The sequence below is a fragment of the Caenorhabditis elegans genome, chromosome V (assembly GCF_000002985.6).
Source record: "Caenorhabditis elegans chromosome V".
Lineage (NCBI taxonomy): Eukaryota > Metazoa > Nematoda > Chromadorea > Rhabditida > Rhabditidae > Caenorhabditis > Caenorhabditis elegans.
In genome coordinates this window covers 4,073,275-4,094,104 of record NC_003283.11, presented here as the reverse complement: position 1 = coordinate 4,094,104, position 20,830 = coordinate 4,073,275, and the positions used below count along the sequence as shown (strand labels likewise).

At 32.7% G+C, this 20,830-nt stretch overlaps 3 protein-coding genes and 1 non-coding gene across 7 annotated transcripts; 2 read left to right on the top strand and 2 right to left on the bottom strand.

Annotated features, from left to right (window-relative positions):
• Nucleotides 1-11,052: 11,052 nt before the first annotated feature.
• F38H12.5 (Serpentine Receptor, class BC (Class B-like)) lies at nt 11,053-12,877 on the top strand (the record flags this gene model as incomplete). The annotated part of the gene is made up of 6 exons (NM_071737.3): nt 11,053-11,147; nt 11,198-11,277; nt 11,357-11,514; nt 12,236-12,442; nt 12,490-12,591; nt 12,641-12,877. 6 exons carry the CDS (start codon nt 11,053-11,055, stop codon nt 12,875-12,877), a joined length of 879 nt encoding a protein of 292 aa, NP_504138.3.
• Nucleotides 12,722-16,044, top strand: srh-211 (the record flags this gene model as incomplete). 2 transcript variants are annotated; one of them, NM_071736.2, is made up of 5 exons in its annotated part: nt 12,722-12,881; nt 12,931-13,110; nt 14,215-14,613; nt 15,351-15,535; nt 15,580-16,044. In NM_071736.2, 3 exons carry the CDS (start codon nt 14,292-14,294, stop codon nt 16,042-16,044), a joined length of 972 nt encoding a protein of 323 aa, NP_504137.1. The 2 variants fall into 2 exon arrangements, with proteins under 2 accessions (NP_504137.1, NP_001317800.1); NM_001330827.1 differs by lacking the exons at nt 12,722-12,881; nt 12,931-13,110; nt 15,351-15,535 and having other exon boundaries at nt 14,292-14,613; nt 15,580-15,761.
• Nucleotides 13,838-13,858, bottom strand: 21ur-15323. Its single transcript, NR_068687.1, has one exon.
• A 487-nt stretch (nt 16,045-16,531) lies between the features above and the next one.
• otpl-2 (Otopetrin-2) lies at nt 16,532-20,350 on the bottom strand (the record flags this gene model as incomplete). 3 transcript variants are annotated; one of them, NM_001322547.4, is made up of 8 exons in its annotated part: nt 16,532-16,768; nt 17,359-17,459; nt 17,957-18,660; nt 19,173-19,271; nt 19,317-19,465; nt 19,512-19,831; nt 19,875-19,995; nt 20,326-20,350. In NM_001322547.4, 8 exons carry the CDS (start codon nt 20,348-20,350, stop codon nt 16,557-16,559), a joined length of 1,731 nt encoding a protein of 576 aa, NP_001309627.1. The 3 variants fall into 3 exon arrangements, with proteins under 3 accessions (NP_001309627.1, NP_001309628.1, NP_001309629.1); NM_001322548.3 differs by lacking the exon at nt 20,326-20,350 and having other exon boundaries at nt 16,557-16,768; nt 19,875-19,933; NM_001322549.3 differs by lacking the exons at nt 17,957-18,660; nt 19,173-19,271; nt 19,317-19,465; ... (1 more) ...; nt 19,875-19,995; nt 20,326-20,350 and having other exon boundaries at nt 16,557-16,768; nt 17,359-17,458.
• Nucleotides 20,351-20,830: the final 480 nt, after the last annotated feature.

The window sequence follows — 20,830 nt, the reverse complement described above, 5'->3', positions numbered from 1 at the left end:
CAAAAACCACAAAAAAAATTTCCCGAATATTCTCATTCTATAACATTTTTGAACTCTTCATAACTATAATAACACAAAACAAAAGAGTTCAGCGAAACCATGTCACATGAATATTATCTGGTAATCATGTTCGCCGAAAGGCGACCTTTTCTGTTTTTTTCAGAATTTTTACAGAATCTATGAGGTGTTTCTATTGACTTCCACTAAACTAAACTTATGTTTGGTTACTGCCAGGAGTACAGTAATATTATCGTTGTCTATTTCGAATAACAAAATATAACTATGAAAACATTTATGAAAACATTCTAAATTTTTTATAATTTTGCAAAAAAAAATTTTTTACAAATCATGTAGCAAATTTTTTTTCCAAATTATTTTTTTTCAAACTTTGCAAAGTTGAAAAAAAATACATGTTGTAAAAAATTTGATTTTTTCAAACAGGGAAATATCAAAAAAAAAAGTTGGATTTTTCGTAATTTTTCAATTTTTTCTGTATCTAAAATTTTTTTAAATTCACAGTCAAGCCACTTTTTTAGTCTCAAATGTCCAAATTATGTATCAAACAAAAACCGAAAAAATATACATGCTAACATTTTCGTCGACCTTTTTTGTTCACTAAATATCAGGTGTTTACGCTTGACAACTTTACCCGGTTAAATTCATTATAATTAAAATCAAAAACTGGAGTAAGATCACTTTTGAAAAGCAAAAATATGTTATCTATTTCACGTGCAAAAATTCGATGCAGCAAAGATTAAATAAGGGCAAAGTGATCATTCGAAAAAATTGAAACCTTTGTAAATTTGCACCAACTGAAGTAACACCGAGTTCACAGATTAACTTGTTTTTGGAAAAATGTGAATCAGCAAGAGGCGATGAGCAATAAAAAAAATGTGCGACTACAAGAAGAGCTTGAAATGAGAAATCGTGCGATCTTTCTTGGCAATACCAAAAGAGCAATCTAGACATAAGTGTGAGAACGAAGAAGGTAGACAATTATTGAGCATAAATTTTGATACAAAAAAGAAGGAAGTTGAAGAATGAAAAATATCTGAAAATTGTACGGTGGGAAATGATTCAAATAAAGGATATCAAATAGTTAAGTTCTTAAAAATTTGAGAATTTAGCGGAAAATTGCATCTTTTTTCAAAATGTCTTATTTTGAAATTTCATAATTTTGGGCCATTTTGTGCCTAACAGAGCAAAAACTCAAAATTCACTACTCCACCATTCAAACAAAGTCTCAGGTAAAATATGAATGAACAGATAAAATGTTTTGAAAAATTCCAAAAAAAAAAGTGAAAACTAGGTCGATCCCCAATTATGTAATACACCACCAGTCTCTTACTACTTAAGTTAGCGGCAATATTTTTGAGCCATCACTAATGACCGGCTCTCATCTGCTCATCTTATCTGATCCCTTATGCGTTGCCTACACGTAGTAGTTTAATTATATAAAAGCAATTTTTTGTTTGAGCAAGTCAATAGGGCTTTAAAATTCTACGGAGAATTGCTTTATGAAGACCAATTTGCACAATGAGCATTTTCAAAAACAGGTTTAAAAAATTCTTGTAGCGTTTCATCTGCCATGTTTTAGCTAAAATTTCCAATTGTGTCTATTTTACAGTGTCACAGCTGTGGGACGTTTAATTTTTGTATTTGGTGTCTTATTTTACATATTAGAGGTTTTTTTGGCATTGTAGGCATACCTAGGGTATGTGTTTAAATCAACAAAAAAAATATACGAAATACATAAGACAATAACTAAAAGCCCAAATTTTTTAGAAAACTTGACACTATCAAATTTTGAGAAAAGTCTTTTTTTTAGTTTTGTGATGTACTTTTTGATCGTTTTGGACTTACATACTAACGATACTTTAAAAACTGTGCCAAGACACAAAAACCGTGTCTTCTGACTTGCTGAATACAATGTGATCTTATCTAATCCCTTTTTAGAGTTCTCAAAAAATTCCATGCAAAACGAATCAGGATTCTCCGTACCGTAATTTTGAGAGAATCATACTCATCATACTCAAAGATACTACAAGAAAATGATATCCACTACACTGAAGTTCTAGTGGCAGATATCTTATCACCCAATAAAATTGGGCTACATAAAGTATTCTTTACATTCTAAAATAAAACGTTACCAGATCAAAAATGTTAACATTGACGCGCGCATTCAAAAATGATCAAAGAGGGAATTGAAGAAATGCTAGCGGGTTCGCAATGTACGCGTCCGTCTAAAACGCCTGCCAACACCCGACTGTCCATAGTTTGATGCAATGAGAGGCGAAAAAGGGAGGATTGACGAAATCGAAACCGGATCCACCCCACAGGCCTACGGAGATCATTAACGTGAATTGGGTGGACACTGGGAGGAGGATAGGTAGAATGTTTGGGGGTGGAGCGAAATATGGAAGGAAGAAGAAGAAGTCGGTATAAACATGGCAATGTGTTTTGATCATAGTAACACAGATCTTTTGTCCATTTGTGTTTTAGTGAACATAAGAGCTGCAATAATGAGAAAATAGGCAAAAAAAGATTGGCTGAAAATATCAACAACTGAAAATGAGTCATTTCCTATTTTATCAGTTTCTCTTGAGCATCATAACACAAAAAAAACCCGAAAAACATGAAAATTACTTAGACGCAAAATATTGCAATTTTTTGGCCAAAAATACGGTACCCGGTCTCGACACAACAAATTTTAGTTAAATGCAAGAAAGTACGCTCCTTTAAAGAGTACGTTTTTTTTTTTGGTAAATGAATATATTTATACCAAAAAACTATGAAACATTGAGCAATATTCCGCACCAACAAATGTTGGAAATCACTGTATTCTGTAAATGCGTACACAAAAACTGTTCGTGTCGAGACCGGGGTTTACTGTAAAATTCGCAAAATTTCGTGTGTGAGTAACAAGACTTCATGGCCGCGTAAAATATTTATAAAATCGGGATTTTTTGTGCACCACCACTAAGAGCCAAGTATTGCAAACATTTTGGTGTCACTGCGGCTAGATTTGCAAAAAAAAAAAAAATATTGTTACTAATATCCGCACTGCTTATTTACGTATGAAAATCCACTTTTTGAATTAAAACTTTATATAGAAAAGTAGGAAAACGCTTGATCGGTCTGGAAATAATATTCGAATTTGTTGAAAAGTTTGAAAATTACCTAAAATTGTGCCTGAAAGCTGCCGTTCCCCTAAACAAAAAAAATTACTAGAAAAAATTCGGTCTGAATAATTGGAGGATAACCTAGATAACTTATACTTTCGGTCACCATTTGTATTTTTTGTTTTTATTTGAAAAAGTTGTTCATTTCACTTCAAATTTTAATTAAATTTCTAATTTTTAATATTATTCCACGAACTCGCCGTAACTAGACTGTGTTTTGTTTTCAGTGAAAACAACTCTATCCCAAAGTACTAAAGCCTGGAAAACCAACTTTGAAACTAAGCCTAAATAAAAAGTACCAAGCCCGAGTTTGAGATTAGGAATGTTAGTCTGAAAAACTGAGCCTGAAAACAAGCCTGAACCAAAAGACGAAAGCCTACAAACTCTTTTCCAAATTTTGGTTTAAATACTTGAGCCTTGGAAGCTAAGCTTGATTCGGAATCTAAAGATTTTTGTCGCCGTTCTTGACACGTCTTTTTGGTAGTCTATTCAAACATAGTAAAATGAGAATGATTAAAAAATAATGAAAATGTTGTGGGTTTTTTGAAATTGTTTTGAGAGGTATTAATTAAATCTTAATGTGAAATGAAATGATCGAATATCGAACTCAACATTTTCAGATGAATTTTTTTCGAGCTCAAAATGTTTGTTTGCAGCTGATTATTTTTTCAGTAAATCGGAAAACTTTCATTTGAAAGTTCAAAGATGTTTCTTGAAAAAAGTGCGAAGCAGAAATACTACAAATGACAGATTTCTTCAACAATATTAATTCTCAGCTTGAACTCGCTAGTTTCTAAACAAAAATCATTTACTATATATAAAGCGCCTATTCTGTGTGTCCATAGTTTGTAGTTTATGTAGTCTTTGTAGTCTGTGAAGTTTTGGCTTCTGGAGGGACAGTGAGTTGGGGTTAGTGTAGGGATATAGTTGGGGTAATGTAGTGGTACAATAGTGGTACGGTAGGAGTACTGTAGGGTTACGGTAGTTTCAGAAAAATTAGTTTTTAGTATCAGAAGTCGTTGGCCGCGCCGGAGATGCGGTCCACGGCTGGTAATTTTTATATTGTATTAAGAAACATATTTTTTTTATTTTCGTCGACTATTATATTTGTTCTCTTTATTTCCTAAAAAAATTCTCTGCCACCACAATTCTCTATTAAAAACAAAACGAAACATTAGTCTGATCAGAACCGGAAAAAAATCTTCTGTGATAAGAGTGAATACATGTTTTAAGCGACAATATCAATTGATACACTTCACCGAAACAGTCTACTACACATCAAACTCTTAATCGATTTCAAAGATCGAAATGTTATCAACTTTACTTCCCGGTTATAAAATACAAAAACAGAAGTCAGGTATCAGTTAACACTAGTGTAGTGTCGAACAATGCCAATAATAAGTGTAGTATATTCCTTATTTTATTTTAAAAAATCAGAGCTTCAGAAAATCGAGCTTGCAATCAAATGTTTAAACAGCAAAGTCAAAGTTTTACAAAAAACCTGTATTCTATTCATTGAAAATTTATATACACATAAAAGTATCTTTTTATAAAGATTTGTGTATTAATGATTTGGAATATTTTTTGAGATTGGAGAGATTTGACAAATTTTGCAAAAATCCGAGAAACTGTAGTCTGAACTGAAATTAACACAAAAATTATCAAACTTATGTACTATTCCATTAAAAGTTCTCTGAACTAGACAGAAAACAACCGTAAAAAGATATTAAAATTCCGAAAATAGACAATTTGGAAACTATGAAGATTCCAGCTAAATTTACATGGTTTTTGCGAAATTTTAAAGACTTCTTATCGAAGGCGGAGTGGCGACTGGAAATTTCTGAAAAAGGAATTTTTTTCAAAACTTTTTGACCCAAACTTCTTATTTATTTATATTTATAAGGGTAATATTGAACTTTTTTAGTACAGTCAATGAGGATTCTGAGGTTGCGAAACAGTGCTGTGCGGCTCTCGGCGCTCGGCGCGAGCAGAGAGCCGAAAAAAATTTCCGACGACATTTTCATAAGCCGCACAGCACTGTTGCGAAACGTTGTGCCATTCGTCAATTGAAATTTCGGCAATTTCGGTAATTTTGGCAATTGCCGAAGTTGCCGATTGTCGGAAATCAGAATTGCCCGAAATATAAAATTGAAACGTTTTAAAGATTTAGGAGCCTAAACATGTATTTCACTGAACAGTTTTCTCTTTTCAAGTTCAAAATGATATAATTCTTTCAGGATTGACCGTTTTGTTTCAGAAATTGACTGTCCGGCGACCGCAAATTTGGCAATTGCGAAATCGCTGATTGCCTAATTTATAAATTTTGAAAACCGGCAATTGTCGAAATAGCAATTTTAGCATAGCAATGTTTATGATTTTCGATGAATGACTCTTGTAACTTTGAAAATTCGAAAAAAAAAATCACGGTTAGGGCTCAGAGAAGGATGAACATCCCTTTCCCTCAGCCTCAGTTTTTAAATTGAACAAGAAAATATTTCTGTGTATTGATACCCTCACATGTTTAGGAATTTAGGATATGGAAACCGCCTAACCTCAAAATACAAAGCACACAAATATTGTTCTAGATCTTTTTCATCTTTTCCAATCGCCCCCGACCCCTTCGTCCCGGTTTCACATGTCCAAAACAAGTGCATCCTGAATACCCCCCTCCGAAAATAAGGCCCGGTTTCGGTAGATCATGGCGTTTTGATAACATAACTGGGACATACTATATATGTTTCAATAACCAGAGATTGCGTGTCGACGGTCAGATGGGTAATTTGTGTTTTGTATTCTAATACTTCTCCCATCCTGGTGGGGGCGTGTGTTGAACACAGTTCCCTGATCCTTTGATCGTGTGTGTTGTGGAATCTAAGGAAAACTTCAAATCAGATTGCCTGACGGTAGATAAACTGAATAATGACAAACTGAAAAACATGTTATTCACACGGATTCCTCTTATTTCTCAACAACCCTCATAATTTGATTTCGAGTACTAGACTAAAGTTTTTCATTAACATTTTGATTTGGAATACGTAGACTAATTGGATGATTCAACCCTCAGAATTGGAAAAAACTAATTGAGCATTTTGAGTTTACGATTTAGTTTTTTCATAGTTCATTAATTTTTATTAATTTTTAATAGTTCGTTTTATCAAAAATTATCCGCTTTTTTAAAATAAGGGTAATGTTAAAAACTATTAAAATAGTGCAAAAATGACCATAGTAAAAACTTTCAAGAACTCTCTGAAATTTCTTAATGTTCTCCCAAAAAGTGGTTCAAACTCAGCTATCATCCTTTTTAAAGTCGGTTCAAACCTGCACAAATGCGTGATTTTTCTCATAAATTCAACAAAAAATTTGGCAATTTAACACAAACTTCCAGTAAAACTTTTTAAAAATCCAAACAATTTTGAAGTGGTTTATCATGATATTTGGTCATACTAGATCAATATAAAAATAAATAGAAAAATCCCCGTTAACAATACCCGTTCTCTAAAAAATTGTTACGAACAAAAAATTGAATAGATTACATCGCGTATGTAGTTTGAAAGATATACCTAATAAGATAACGTCTTACAGTATTCTGATGACGCCAAAAAAATTTTTTTAATATGGTTGCTGTGAGTTGGGTTACATAGATCTTGAAAAAAAAATTGGTTACAAAAAATAATTAATTACTACAGGCACCCGACACACTTTTTGACGATTTTAGGGCAGTTTTAGCGCAATTTCTTGAAGCTTTTAATTGGAGGTGAAGTAATTTTTAGAACGTACAAACATTTTGCTATTCTAGAATAGAAAATAGAAGCTTATATATATATATATATAAATTAAAAAAAAAAAAAACTTTGACGCAAAAATAAAATATGAAAAGGGGGTTTTGTAAATGTGTCTAAAAATGCGGCCTATTCATTATTTTTTCCAAAAGTGAAATTTCAAATGAAAACTTTTTGAACGTTTGAAAATGATAGTTCAGAACTCTTACAGTAACAAAAAATTAGGAAACGAAACATGTTTTAAGCGGAATAAAATACTGAAAAGATTGAAAGTCTAACAACCACGCGTTGCATAGCATTCATTTAAAACCAACAACGAACAATTGCTCGCGGAGCAAACAGCTAACAAAACACTATAGCTCGGTGCGCGTTAGGAGTGCACACTACATACACCCTCACTGAACACCAGTCAGACTTGCTTCACAGATCACGCTTTCAGACTGAAACCTTATGCAGAGCGTGCTCTTGCAAGATTTCCCACCTGGTTGAGTCAGTTTTTGAAAAAAAAAAGGTCGTGCAAAACTGCTTTTTTAGTCTGATGTTTGTTGTAGTTGTGACTATAAGACAAACTGAAAGGAAAAAATAACCTAGTTATCTACGTAAAGATATCTACGTAAAGATGAAGTTTTCAGCGCCAATTGTCAGTAGAGTATAGTTCTATGGAAAAAATATTATAGCAACGCGAATATCCCAAATTCCACTTTACCCATGTCTAGAAATTTCAAAACATTTTGAGCATTTTGGAGCATTTTGAAATGAATTTCGGTCTTCTTGTAAAATGCATTTGATTTGAGGAAACTTCAACAAAAATCGTTGTTTTCTATAATCTTAATTTTTTTAGCAGTAACTGTGTGTTTGGCTCAATGAGTTTTTTTTTTAATTTTATAATCTTTTTATTATTCATATGGATCTATGAATATATATGGATATATGGATCATATGGTTGTCAAATAGTGGTAAATATACCGGTGATCCATTGAGTATAGAAAGAAGGATTTTTTGTGGAATCAGTCGAAGTCAGTTGTGAATAATTTTAAAATACAGATTGATGAAATTAAAAAATATACTTAAAGAATAAAAAAATACAATCGAAAAATTGTTTGACCTTGGGGTTGGGAAACTGCCACCTACAGTAAGCTAAACGCGACTTGTCCAGATTTTTTATTTGCTCCTCCTTTTTTTGAATCGCTATTCCAAAATTTGATTAATAAAATGAACGTATGGAAAAAGAAAAATAAACAAAAAGAAACAAAACACGACAAAGTACATAGGTAAAACAACCTGAAAAATAATATATCCGACAATTTTCTTAAACTATTTTTTCTGAGATAGTTCGAATCTACATACAAATATGATATGAATTTGGATACCCACATCGTTTTCGCTGGCTGGCCTAAATCAAATTCCGGTGGACTAGAAAACTCCGTTTGCCAATTCAAAAAATGGCCTAATAAGTTATCTCGGAGTTTTCTGTTTCGATGTCATTATTTTTCTGCGGTTTTTTTTCGATTTTTTTCTTTGGTTTTGCCTGATTTTGTTGTTTTTTGTTTCAGGAAAAGTACATACATATATCACAACAAACTAATTTGCTCCTGTTCTTTCTGTTGAAATGAGTATACCTTTTTCAATAAAATCTAACCAAAAACCAATCATTGTTAGTACAGTTGTGGAAAATCTCATTTTTGGTTTCATTTCCTACGAGCTATCTGCCTGGATTGGCTTTCAATTCACATATTTAAACAAAGGAATCATACAGTAATGAATGAGTTTATGTGTGATGGTTGTTCAAATTAAACCTTTGAGCATTACTAAAAACTGAGGATTTTCAGTTTGAAAAAAAATTTCTTGATGTTCTTAAAATATGGAGTAGAAGTTTCAGAGAATCAAATGAATCTGATGAAAACAAAGTCGAATCATTTTAATATCTTCAAAATGATTTTGTGAAATTTTGCAAACAAATACTATCAATTTTTTGTGGACTTGCGAGCAGGGCTGGGACTTTTTCGTTTTCGCATTTTCGGGTTTTGACGAAAATGAAATTTCAAACAATTCCCAGCCCTGGCCACAAACACCAAGCCAACTTCCCAAATAAAATATTCTTGGATTGATTTCAGAGATATGCAGCAACTTACCGTAAACCTACATAGCAAATCACAAATCACATACTAATTTTATTCTCTTTGTGCTAACAAAGAAATGATCTCGAACATTCTGCGGAGGAAGCTTCATAATGAAATTAAATGGACGAATATTGCACCTGAGCAAACGTTAAACCCTATTATATGCATTGAATAGTATATCCAATTCAATTGTGATTTTCTGAACTACTAATAGCTTAAATTCGTAACATCACAGAAATTTTTTTTGTCGCAAATTACATGTAAAATCTACAGAATGGAAGGAAAAATTAATTTCGACAATATTCAATTGTATCAGTTGCCACATGCCCTTGATGGAAGTTTAGTTGAACGTAAATTGCCAAAAAACATTTTTTTCATTATTACAGTACCCGAAGGCGTTTCCACTTTTCTCGATTGGTCACCTACCGTACGCTGTAAAACCCATGTTTTTCGCCCTTAATTCGTTGTTTGATGTCCTTTAGATGCCCCGGGATAATGGGCCTGATAACATCTCAGATAATAGTTTGACAGGATTTTAAAGTGCTTCTGTTGAGATCAAAAAATGAGTCTAGTATGGTATGCAAAACACGTAATGAAAATTTTTGTTGAATTTGGTAAAATTGGAAGAAAAACCGTTTGACTTTTTAAAATTTTTTACAGGAGGACTAATTTTACAGGCATTTTGGTTAATTTTTAACGTCAGGTAACCCAAAATGTGCTCAAATGAACGAATTTCGTATTGAAACTTCTCAAAAATTTTTCAAAAATTTTTTATGACAGTTCAAAATTTTTGAAAAAATGGCCTAATTTTATTTGAAAATATTCAATTTTCCGTGCCCAATTTGTGTCATTTTTGATAATTTATCGGCTTTGTACCATAATCAACGACACTGTAAAGTGGCCAAAATGAAAGATTTCAAATAAATAATTTCTGAGCGAAAAAATCAAAATCGGAAATCAAATTTAGATCGTATGAATTTAATTTCTCTCAAATTTTTCAGTTACTTCCAGTTGTTTTTAGACAACTTTTGTTTTTGGAATTGCCAAGAAGTTTTACGTAAAGCTTTGTTTTTTTAATCCAAAATCAATTTTCAACGAATTGGAAATGTATTTTTTCCTGCAATACCGTTGATTTGTTCTCTGGTATCTTAGTCTGCCACTAGATAGTTAGTCATATGGCACCAATTTTCTGTATCAATTTGATTTGGAATTTTGTCTAACTATATTTACGCAATTATTCTATGAACAACAATAAGCGATAATACGCGGAAAAATTTGTAATTTTTCATTTTCATTTGTGTTTTCTCGCATATTTTTTTATCGCAAAACATATAAAAAAATTTCAATTTTCATCCAGTATTTTATTTTTTATTTTTTAATTTAACTTTTAGCTAAAAAAAAGTCTACCTTAAAATTTAGATTTTTTTTTTCAAAAAAAAAAACGCGCCCCGAGAAAAAAAATCAAGATTTCACAGCAAAAAAACCAACTAAAAACCAACACAGGCAGGCGTGTAGGTCAGAATCCGCCTTCCATGAAAATTTTCATGGCATCAAGTTTATTAATGAAGTCTATGAAAGTGGCTGAATTTGCATTTTGCGTGAATGAATCCTAGGCCACCACACGATTTCTAGGTCATGTTAGATTAACCACGGGGTTCTGGCAATCCTTGATGAATTTTTAGCGCTCCATTGACAATCGTTCTCCGGACAACGCGTGGGAAAGTCGTGTACTCTACACGAGCAAATACATTAAGTTTTACAACTAAAAACGAGCCGCGACGCGACACGCAACGCGCCGTAAATCTACCCAGATATGTCCGAGCCAAAATGGCCTAGGCAAACTATTCCATTTCAATTTATGAAGGAAGCCGGAAATTTAGCACAAACACTACGTTTTAAAACAATTTTCTTATTGAACCTACTTCTTCTTTAATGATTGATAATTTCAGAAAACAGAAATCAAGGAAAAACATGTATTTTTCTGGTATATTTGTTACGATTACAGCGATCGGTTACGCATTTATTACGATTTTCTTTTGTGCGAAATTATTGCTGGACATATACTGGTTGTCCTTTTTAATTGGAATTTATATTTTCCCATCTTACAATATTTCAGGTTTAAAACTCTCAAAAGGTCACCTGATTTAACACTTTTCTACTTTCGATTTCTCATGGATATCTTATATAGTATCACAAGTACGTGGGCATTTTTAACTAGTGATTCTACGAGGCTAACCAGCCCTGTACTGACATTACTATAAAAATTTTCTTCCAGTTATATTCTTCCTTTTATCCATCTTAATTACCACGACCAGTTTCGAAGGATTCTCTCGTCTTGAAGAAATTTCAATATTTGTTCTATTTTGGGCAAAGTACATGATTGGATCTACCAGAGCCTTTTTGGCGTTTTTAATTGCATCTGATAGAACATGGGTTAGTCGTATGTTTGCGCTGCAGTCGGCAATTCCGGCAATTGCCGGTCTCCAAAATTTCCGGCAAGCGGCAATTTTGGGAATTGCCGGTTTTAGAAATTTTTGAAAACCGGCGATTCCGGCAATTGCCGGTTTTCAAATTTTCCGGCAATTGGCAATTTCGGCAATCGCTGGTTTTGGAAATTTTCGAAAATCGGCAATTTCGGCAATTGTCGATTTTGGAAAATTTCGACAATCGGCAATTCCGGCCAGTGCCGCTTTTCAAAACTTCCGGCAATCGGCAATTTTTGGAATTGCCGGTTTTGGAAGTTTTCGATAATTGGCAGTTCCGGCCATTGCCGGTTCTTAAAATTTCTGGCAATCGACAATTTTGACAGTTGCCCAAATTGCCAAAATTGTCGAACGGCAATTGCCGCGCACCCCTGATCTGAATTTAAAATTCGTTAAATTTTTTGTCGATATTCAGAATCGCAAGTAGCGAAAACAAGGTAATTAATAAGTTCTGAGTGTAAATTTTTAAAAACTGCAGCAAAATTAACTGTGATATTTTTTCAGTGAAACATTTTCTCGCTGGCGCTACTAGACTTTTAAAAAACAATAAGCAAAAACCTAATTTGCTCAAAAAATAATGTGCGGGAAAAATCCGCCAAAATTGCGAAGAAATGTGCCGCGATAAAATATGCTAAATTTTCGTAACAGGAGTTTTTATATATTTATTTTAGGCCACCTATTTCCCTCTTTACTTTTTCAATTATCGAAGTTACATCCCAAACATGTTCATTGTTGCTCTCGTTTTCATGTATCCCTTAATAGATGGCTCAATGTTGTTTATTTACTGCGAAAATGTCATACAAATTTCTCCAGGATGCAAAAATGCAGCTTGTGTTTTGTCGGAATGCTATTCACTTTATTGGCTAGCCTATGAAAAAGTTTTTATATTTTCGGAATTTGAAAGAAAACTTATTAAGTATTGCAGGTAGTGTATACTTCAATTATCGCATTATCATTGTTGCTGTCTTTGAAACTATATGTCTGGAACAAATACAAAAATTTGACAATTAGCTGGGAGCTAAAAAGGGTATATTTTCTTACAAATAGTTCCAATTTGTTCCAAGCAAAGTTTTCAGATTAATCGGCTTGCATTAATCGACACCTGCATTATTTTAGTTTTTGGCTTAATACCACCAATTATTGTATCTTATACTCGCAACGCGTTTGATTACATCGGTCCTATAAACACATCGTTAAAATTTTTGGGATACGCTCTAGAGTCATACCTGGTTTCTAGAAACTTAAGAAAACATAAAGTGTGTAAAGTTTCCAGCAACTCACGGCAAAGTGGAATATTTATTTCTTCTAAATAGTTTGGTAGTTTTTATCCGCTGAATAAAGTGTTATAATTCCAAATGGTTTACAGATCATTTTCAAATTTTTCATAGAAGTATTTTCAAACAGCGGAGCAAACATCGGCACATGTTAAATTGAACAAAATTATTGATTTACTGACTGTTTTCTCAGAAGGTTTTCAATTCACGGAAGATATATTAAATCAATTTTCAAGGAGTGTCATTAAAAAAAAAACAATTTTTTTAGTATAGTCGGTTTTGTTTTATTTTATAGTTTTTTTTTTCGAAAAATCATTTTTTGAAAAACATGTTCTCGAGCAAAGATGGGCAAAGCTTTTGGAATTCAAGAAAAATCAAGAACTAGTTTTTCAGTAAATATTATAAGTTACAATTAAAAATATATGCAATTGTGTTCACATAAAGACATTTTCCAAAAATACAAGCAACATCGCTCCACCGACCGGAAAATATTTTTCGAAAATTTGTGACGTCACAACGCATTTCGAATAATTGTTTTACTCATTAGGCGTCGATTTTTGTCAATTTGTTTTATCATTTTTCAAATAACTTTTTCATGTTAATTTATGAAATTGATATTTCACCGAAATTCTAAAAATTTATGAAGAAATTGAAGCAAAATACAAAACAAACAAATAATTTCAATTAACAAAAAAATTTATTTGAAAAATTGTAAAAAATTCACGAAATTCGACGCTTAAATTGAAAAACAATTAATCGAAATGCGCTGTGACGTCATAAATTTTAAAAACATATTTTCCCGCCTTCCGTGTGCAGTGGAGCGATGGAACAGCCTGACACCACGTGAGCAACCACAAAATTCAGAAAAATCAAAAATTTTGTACAAAACCGTAGTCAACTTTTGGTTTTCCCTTGTATTTGATTTTTTTTTTTGAAGTCAAGAAGAAATCAAGAATCAAGAAATTTTGGCTCAGATTCGGTCCGCGACGGTTTTCGAAGTACCCATCTAATTATGTACTATCATCTGAAATTATGTGTTCTCCTCTTTCATAGAAAGACGGGAAAAGCTAAAATTAATTATTCTCAACGAAAAATATCCATTTCACAATTTATCACAAAACGCTGATAAAAAGCAGTGATTAATATACGTCGCCCCAGGCAATCCAGCTGTCACTTATGTCCCATGTGTATCAGTCTGACGGGAAATATTTGAATAACATCATTATCATGATTTTGTTAGTTGTTATACGATTTCTGGTTGGCTCATTTTGTTCCCTTTTCTTTGATTTTTTTTTAAAGGAAATCTTTTAAAGAAAAACTCAAAATTTTAGAAATTCTGCATTTGAAATTTGAAACATCGCCAGAGTATATTTCAGCTGTTTGTGTACTAAAGCCACAAGCTCCGGGTGATTTTAAATTTTTGTGAACCCCGATCATTCACATTGAGCAACAAATGTCGTGCTCCGATGAATACAGTTACTTTAGCTCAGCAGACTTCATGGCTTCAGCATTTCACGTGCTTACGTCAATCGAGGTACCTGTTCATATATTTGTTGGCTATGTTATCCTATTCAAAACTCCAAGTAGAATGGGAAATGTGAAATGGTTCATGTTTCATGTTCATTTTTGGAGCGCTATTCTAGATGTGAGCTTCACGTTTCTGGTGACTCCGTACTTTATTTTTCCCGCAACTGCTGGCTATTCACTTGGGGCTTTTATTTGGATTGGACTAGATCCTGCGATTCAGGTGACAGTTTTGGTTGTGGAAATTGGATGTGAGTTTTTTTTAGTACTTTTTGGTAACTTGGAAATTTTGACAAGATTAAAAAATAAAAATAAAAAACTTTTTTTAAAAATAGAACTTTGTGGAAATTCATGATTTTTGTTGGTTTTTTCTTGCAAACTTTCGAAGCATTGCGATATTCTTTAAAATAAAAAATCAAAATGTTCAACTTTTCAATGTTCAAATATTATTATGAAAATCATGTTTTGTTGCTTGACCCGTCGAAAATTCGTTTTGATGATTTTTCTCCAATTTTGCAAAGAAATTAGATTACTGAAATCCCGCAAATATCAAAACGATTTTTCGTTTTACGTTTGTCCTGAAGTAGATAATTTAACATTTTTTCAAAAACTTCTTGCGGAAAAATGTCTCAATAATTGACAAAGTATGTTTCCAGTTAGGAGCATGAGAAAAAAAACGAATGGGAACTAATAATTTTGCCCGGAAAATGCAAAAATGTCAAAACTATAATAGGTCATTCAATTGGTGGGGAATTCAAAAATAATTCGGCCCCTTCTAATTTTTCTTGTAAAATTTTTAAAAATCGTTAAAAATATTCTAACAGTTATATTTGTTTTACTCGGGCTGCTTTATGTCATTTTGGGGAAAAAAAACCACAGCGAAATTTTTACATAATTTAGTAGGGGGTTGAAAAAAAATTAAATAAAATTGACCTAAAGCTTCAATTTTCAAAATTTTTGTAAAACTGTACGTATTAATCATTTTCAGTGACAATTCTATCAATTCTAATCCTTTTCGAAAATCGATATACATTTTTGGCGTCATCAACAAACCACTGGAAACGAGTGCGACAAGCGTCTTTTGTGATTTTATATATTGTTGCTCTAACTTATTTTATACCATTTATTTTTCAAGTCCCAGATCCGGAAATTTCTGTTCCAGTCGTGCTCATGGTTTTAATTGTTTTTAATTTCGAATTTTAAATTTTAAATTTCAGCAACTTCCAACTCTGCGATGCTTCTACAAAGGACCAATATTTGTCTTCACCTTGGACTCCACCGTTGTCGCAAGAATCACAATGCTAAAGTTAATTATCGAGTTCAGTTACCTCGGTCTACTAGTATACTTGACATTTCAAAGTCTTATCAAGCAAACGAAAAACGCTGTACTCTCTCGTAACACCTTGGCTCTCCAGAGAAAATTTTTCATTTCAATCATAACACAGACAATTATTCCATTTGCAATTATTATTCTCCCAATTTCATATTGTGGGTATTCTTTATCTCAAGAATATTATAATCAAACTTTCAATAATATTGCATTTATTATTATTTCTTCTCACGGATTGATATCTACTATTGCGATACTGCTGATTCATGAACCGTATCGAAAAACATTATTTTCATCGTTCTGCTGTTCTCGGACAACCAGGACACATCCGACAAACTCTCAGGATTCATAACAATTCTTTGTTGAATTTTATGAAAAATATTTTGGAGTTTATGAAACTTGTTAGACTGGACTTGTTGATCATACACTTTTTAATGAATCATCATATAATTTGACAAGCTTAACATAAATCACAAGCAGGAATTCAAAGATCTTTAACGTGTGGTTCAAAAGTGTTCCCAAATCACCTGTCCAATAGTTGCAGACAATGACCAAGGAGACCAATGTTTAATTAATATTCATTGCACTTTGATTGGTTGAGAACCAAATTACTTATTTAGAAGCAAGCATTCTGGTCGAACTAACCCTCCGTATGTAAAGCTGAGGATTGCCCGAAAATAGATGAAATTCCGCGGGCAACTAATTGGCAAAAAAAAGTGAAAAGCTCAAAATTTTCTGACGGTAATACCAAACATTTTGTTGATACCTTTTGTTGAAGAAAGCCTTTCTTCAACAAAATTCAAAAGACAAATGATATCTAAATTCACTTTCGCAACCTCAAACAAAATATTTATTTCAAAGTTTTTACAATTTATCAATCATCATTAATTTTTCATTAGAATCTGCAGGCCCAACGTTCGCATCGTGACCGTTCCGCAAATACGTATTCTTCCAGATTTCTGCCAAACACGCCGAACTATGAAACCTGTAGAAGACCACGATTGGAGACGCAATGGTAAGCATCACCGTGTAGACTTCTGACACTTTGGCAGGAAACCCAAAACTGGATTCTGTTGCTGGAAAATTATTTTATTTTGGAAAGATATTCGTGTGCTGGTTTTAAATACAAACGCCAAGGAGTGGGCGGCAAACGGTAAATCAGCAACATGAAGGAAATGAAAATTTCCGGCAAATCGGCAAACTGGCAATTTGCCGCTTTGTCGAGTGTGCCGAAAAAACGGCAATTGCCGAAGCTTTACGGCAAATTACGGTTTTACACATTTTTTCTGGAATATCCGGAATTTCAATTTTAATCGGCAAAATTGTACGCATTCTATGAATGTTCCTACATATATTTCAAAAAGTAAGCAAATTCTATGAAAATAACTAAAGAAAACAGGAATAAAATTTTGAAAGGCACAGTTAAAATGATTCCGTCAATTAAAAAAATCCCTCTAAAAACTTCCGGCATACTGATATCCGGCCAACGGCAAATCAGCAATTTGCCAAAAATGGAAATTTCCTGTAAATTGACAAACCGACAAATTGCCGGAATTGAATTTTTTTCGGCAAATAGGCAAGCCGGCAGTTTGCCAATTTGCCGAACGGCATTTGCTGCCCACCTCTGATACAAATTCAATTAATTTTTAAACACAAATTGACTTACTTTCAAATGTGTGATAGATAAACAGATTGATGTTGCAGATCAAAAGAAAAGTTATAACTTGTTTTCCAGGTTGTTTGTTGCTAAGTGGTGAGCTTCTCATTCTGAAAAAAATTTTCGACACTTCAGAACATTTTAATTGAAATATGACGATTAGAAGGTACTAAAAAAGGGTAGAAAATTGCACCCAAAACCCCTATAACCACGTGGTTCCAGACTGTCCCATCACGGTTTGATCTACAAAAAATGCGGGGATTTTTTGCCCAAAAATATGTGACCTCAGCACGTTCTTAACCATACGAAATCAGTTGAGAAATCTGCGTCTCTTCATCCGTACTTTTTGTAGATCTACGTAGATCAAGAAAAAATGAGACACTCTGATACCACGTGTGTAACTCCATTGTTAAATAAATTCAATTCAATTCAACTCAAGAATTAATGGTTGCATGAAAAATATTTCAGTAATAAAACTTTTGCATACAGTTTTTAAGAAGTTTTATGTAAGTTTTTCATGAAACCTAAGGAGTTGCAGGTGTTTCAAGAGAATCTACATCTATCTATTTTTTAGCCATCCCCACTTTATTAAAACATCATAACTTACCTCGCAGCTATTAGAATGAACAATGTCTGAACTATAACTTCAGTGATTCTCAATGAAAACGCAATCATTGTGATATAAGGAACCGGACGATCCATCAACTTTTCATTTACATATAAATCGATTGCAGCACACGAATATACACATTCTCCAGCCAATCCCACAATCAACAAGATATCATCAATAACTTCTCCATGCACATGTGAAGTGTACTGTAGTTTTCGCATTTGAAATAGTGCAAGAAGACATGCAAAAAGTAGTATCACGAACATCAAGACATCTGTGTATCCAATCAGTTGGTCAGCCACTTTTTCGTTGTGGTCTTTCATATAAATTCCGTGCAATCCAATAACAACCACTGATATAATGTGTATGAAAATCGCAGTGAATAATCCAACAGAAGTTCCATTGCAGTCAAAACGAACACTTTGTTTCTTTGGCTTTTTCTCAGAATTTCCTGGATTCGGATGATCGTTTTTCCAAATGATAAAGCATATAACTGCAGCAATCAATGAGAACTCGACAAGGCAAGTGAGAAGTAAATTCGCACTGCTCCCCATTTTGACAATTGTTCTCAGCTGTTTGTCGTGAGCACCAAATGAGTTGGTAGTTAAATTGTAGGACCATTGAGCTAGAACATTTGTAGCTGTTTGGTTTTTGAGACCATCCTCAGCGTGTTTCATTTCTTTTTTGGAGTGCTTCATATCCTGAAAGTAAAATAGAATCGTTTGTGATTTTTAAGAAAAAATGGTATAAATCAATAACTGAACTTAGGTAACCTGAATTTGAGTTTATTGAAATACAATTATTGATGAAACCAAAGTAAACGAACGTAAGTACTTATAAAGTTTTAAAAGTTCAAAATAATTTTTAAAAAACTCAAAAACTCTCAAAAATGTATTATTTTCTAAAAACCTTTCAATCAAAATTTTGGTAAAATCCAAAATTCACCATAAGTTCGAATTTAAACAGAAATGTCAAACATGCTCAAACCCTTAATATATTTCAACTAAAGTAATTTTTAAAAAACTCTTTAAAATATAAAAATCGTAGAAAAATAATATATTTTTAGCCGTGACTGGAAGTAAAAATATCCAATTTTTTTCTAATTTTTTGATTGCTAATTTTAAAAAGCCAATTACATAGTAGCGCATCAAACATCTATACTCCAATTTGTAAAGATTAAATTTGAAAAAAAAATCAAAATAAAACTACAAACCGATTTTATAAGACAAATGGAAAGCCACGTCCACAAATTCACAGCAACTGAGTGCATCAATCCAAACTTTGCAATTGCATTTGAACTTTTCAGCAGAACCTGGAATAGACTCTCCTCTCCTTCCAATCTAATTTTTTGCCTTACCTTAGAATTTGAAAAAATAAAATGCATTTGCATATAGATAAATGCGACTGCAAGTGTGTACTTGGTGACATAAATTCCATTTCGTTGCGTATCAAAGAAACACAATAAAATTTCAGTTATATAAAGCACGGCTCCCATGGATCCGAAAACTGGAACAATATTTTAATAGTTTTGAACTAATTAAAGTTAACTCACATAAAGTTCCGATTCTCAGATACATTGTTCCAGCGCCTTCTCCATTAAAAACGGGCTCTTCTAGAAGCCATCTGTGCAAGGAAGCTATTCGTCCCCTCCGATGCAAAAAGTAGATAATTGAGTTGATAATATTGGGATATATAACAAATAAATAAAAATAGGTGAAATACAAAATTGCAAATAGGTACATCAGAACGCCAAATATTGAATATTCAAGCCACATTTCTTGGGATCGCCACGTTGGAGAGATTTCTATTACAAATGCAATCATTGTCAGGATCAGAGCGTATAAAGCAGAGAGTGTGTTGATGCAGAAAATTCTGAAACTGTTTTTTGAATTATATTGAGTTATTCCCTTTTTACCTTGCTTCCGGGTTTTTCGTCCAACGTTTCATATTTTCATGGTTATTGTCAGAAGTCATTGCAAGTGGTGTGGTTATCAATGTAGAATTTTGAGTTTTAGAAGCCTCGAGGGTTTGGCTGTCTGAAATTCATGCATGAGTCGGAATTTTCAAGCCGACTGGACGTATTTAAAAAAATTGAAAATATCAAGATAGGTATTCATAGATCATAACTTCAGAAGTAACAAAAAAAAACAAAACAAAACCATCCATTATTTTTGGAATTCCTGTCAAAGTTATTAAAACTGGTTTGTTCTGGTGATTTCATTTAAAACCTAAAAGGAAACATTTCTGATCGAAAGCAATTTGCAAAAATTATTCAAAAACCGGAATCTCCCTTTGTCCACAAAATGTGTGTTCTACAAATATACATTTCAAAATTGGAATAACCAAACATATTTTTGCATGCTCACCTCGTCTGACAACAATATTAGTCATGGTTATAAAAGCTAGATCAAAATTTTGCGATAAGAAAAGAGTTTTGAAAGGCGGAGCCGGAGGCACTTTTGATTGTTGAGACCCCGCTTCCGATATATTTGCCTAGGATGTAACACAAATAAAAGTGTTTATAATATAAAAAGCATGGGAATTAATAATAAAAAACCTCAATTGAAGTCTGAAAATTTTTTGAACCTTGAAATTAAAGAGGCACTTTTCAGAAAAATAATAAAAATGACAAAAAAACATGCTAAAATGTTTCAAACAATTTTATACGCTATTAAAAAAGTGCAAACTCAGTTTTCACCTATTATAATTTCAGAAGCCGTTCAATGAAATTTATAAGAGTAAAACCTGCATATCAAAATTTTTGAGATTTTTTTTGTGAAAAAAAACACTACTTCAAATTTATATTTGACTTTGATTGATTGATTTATTTATTTATTTATTATACTGATAATGCAATTTACAGAAGCACTA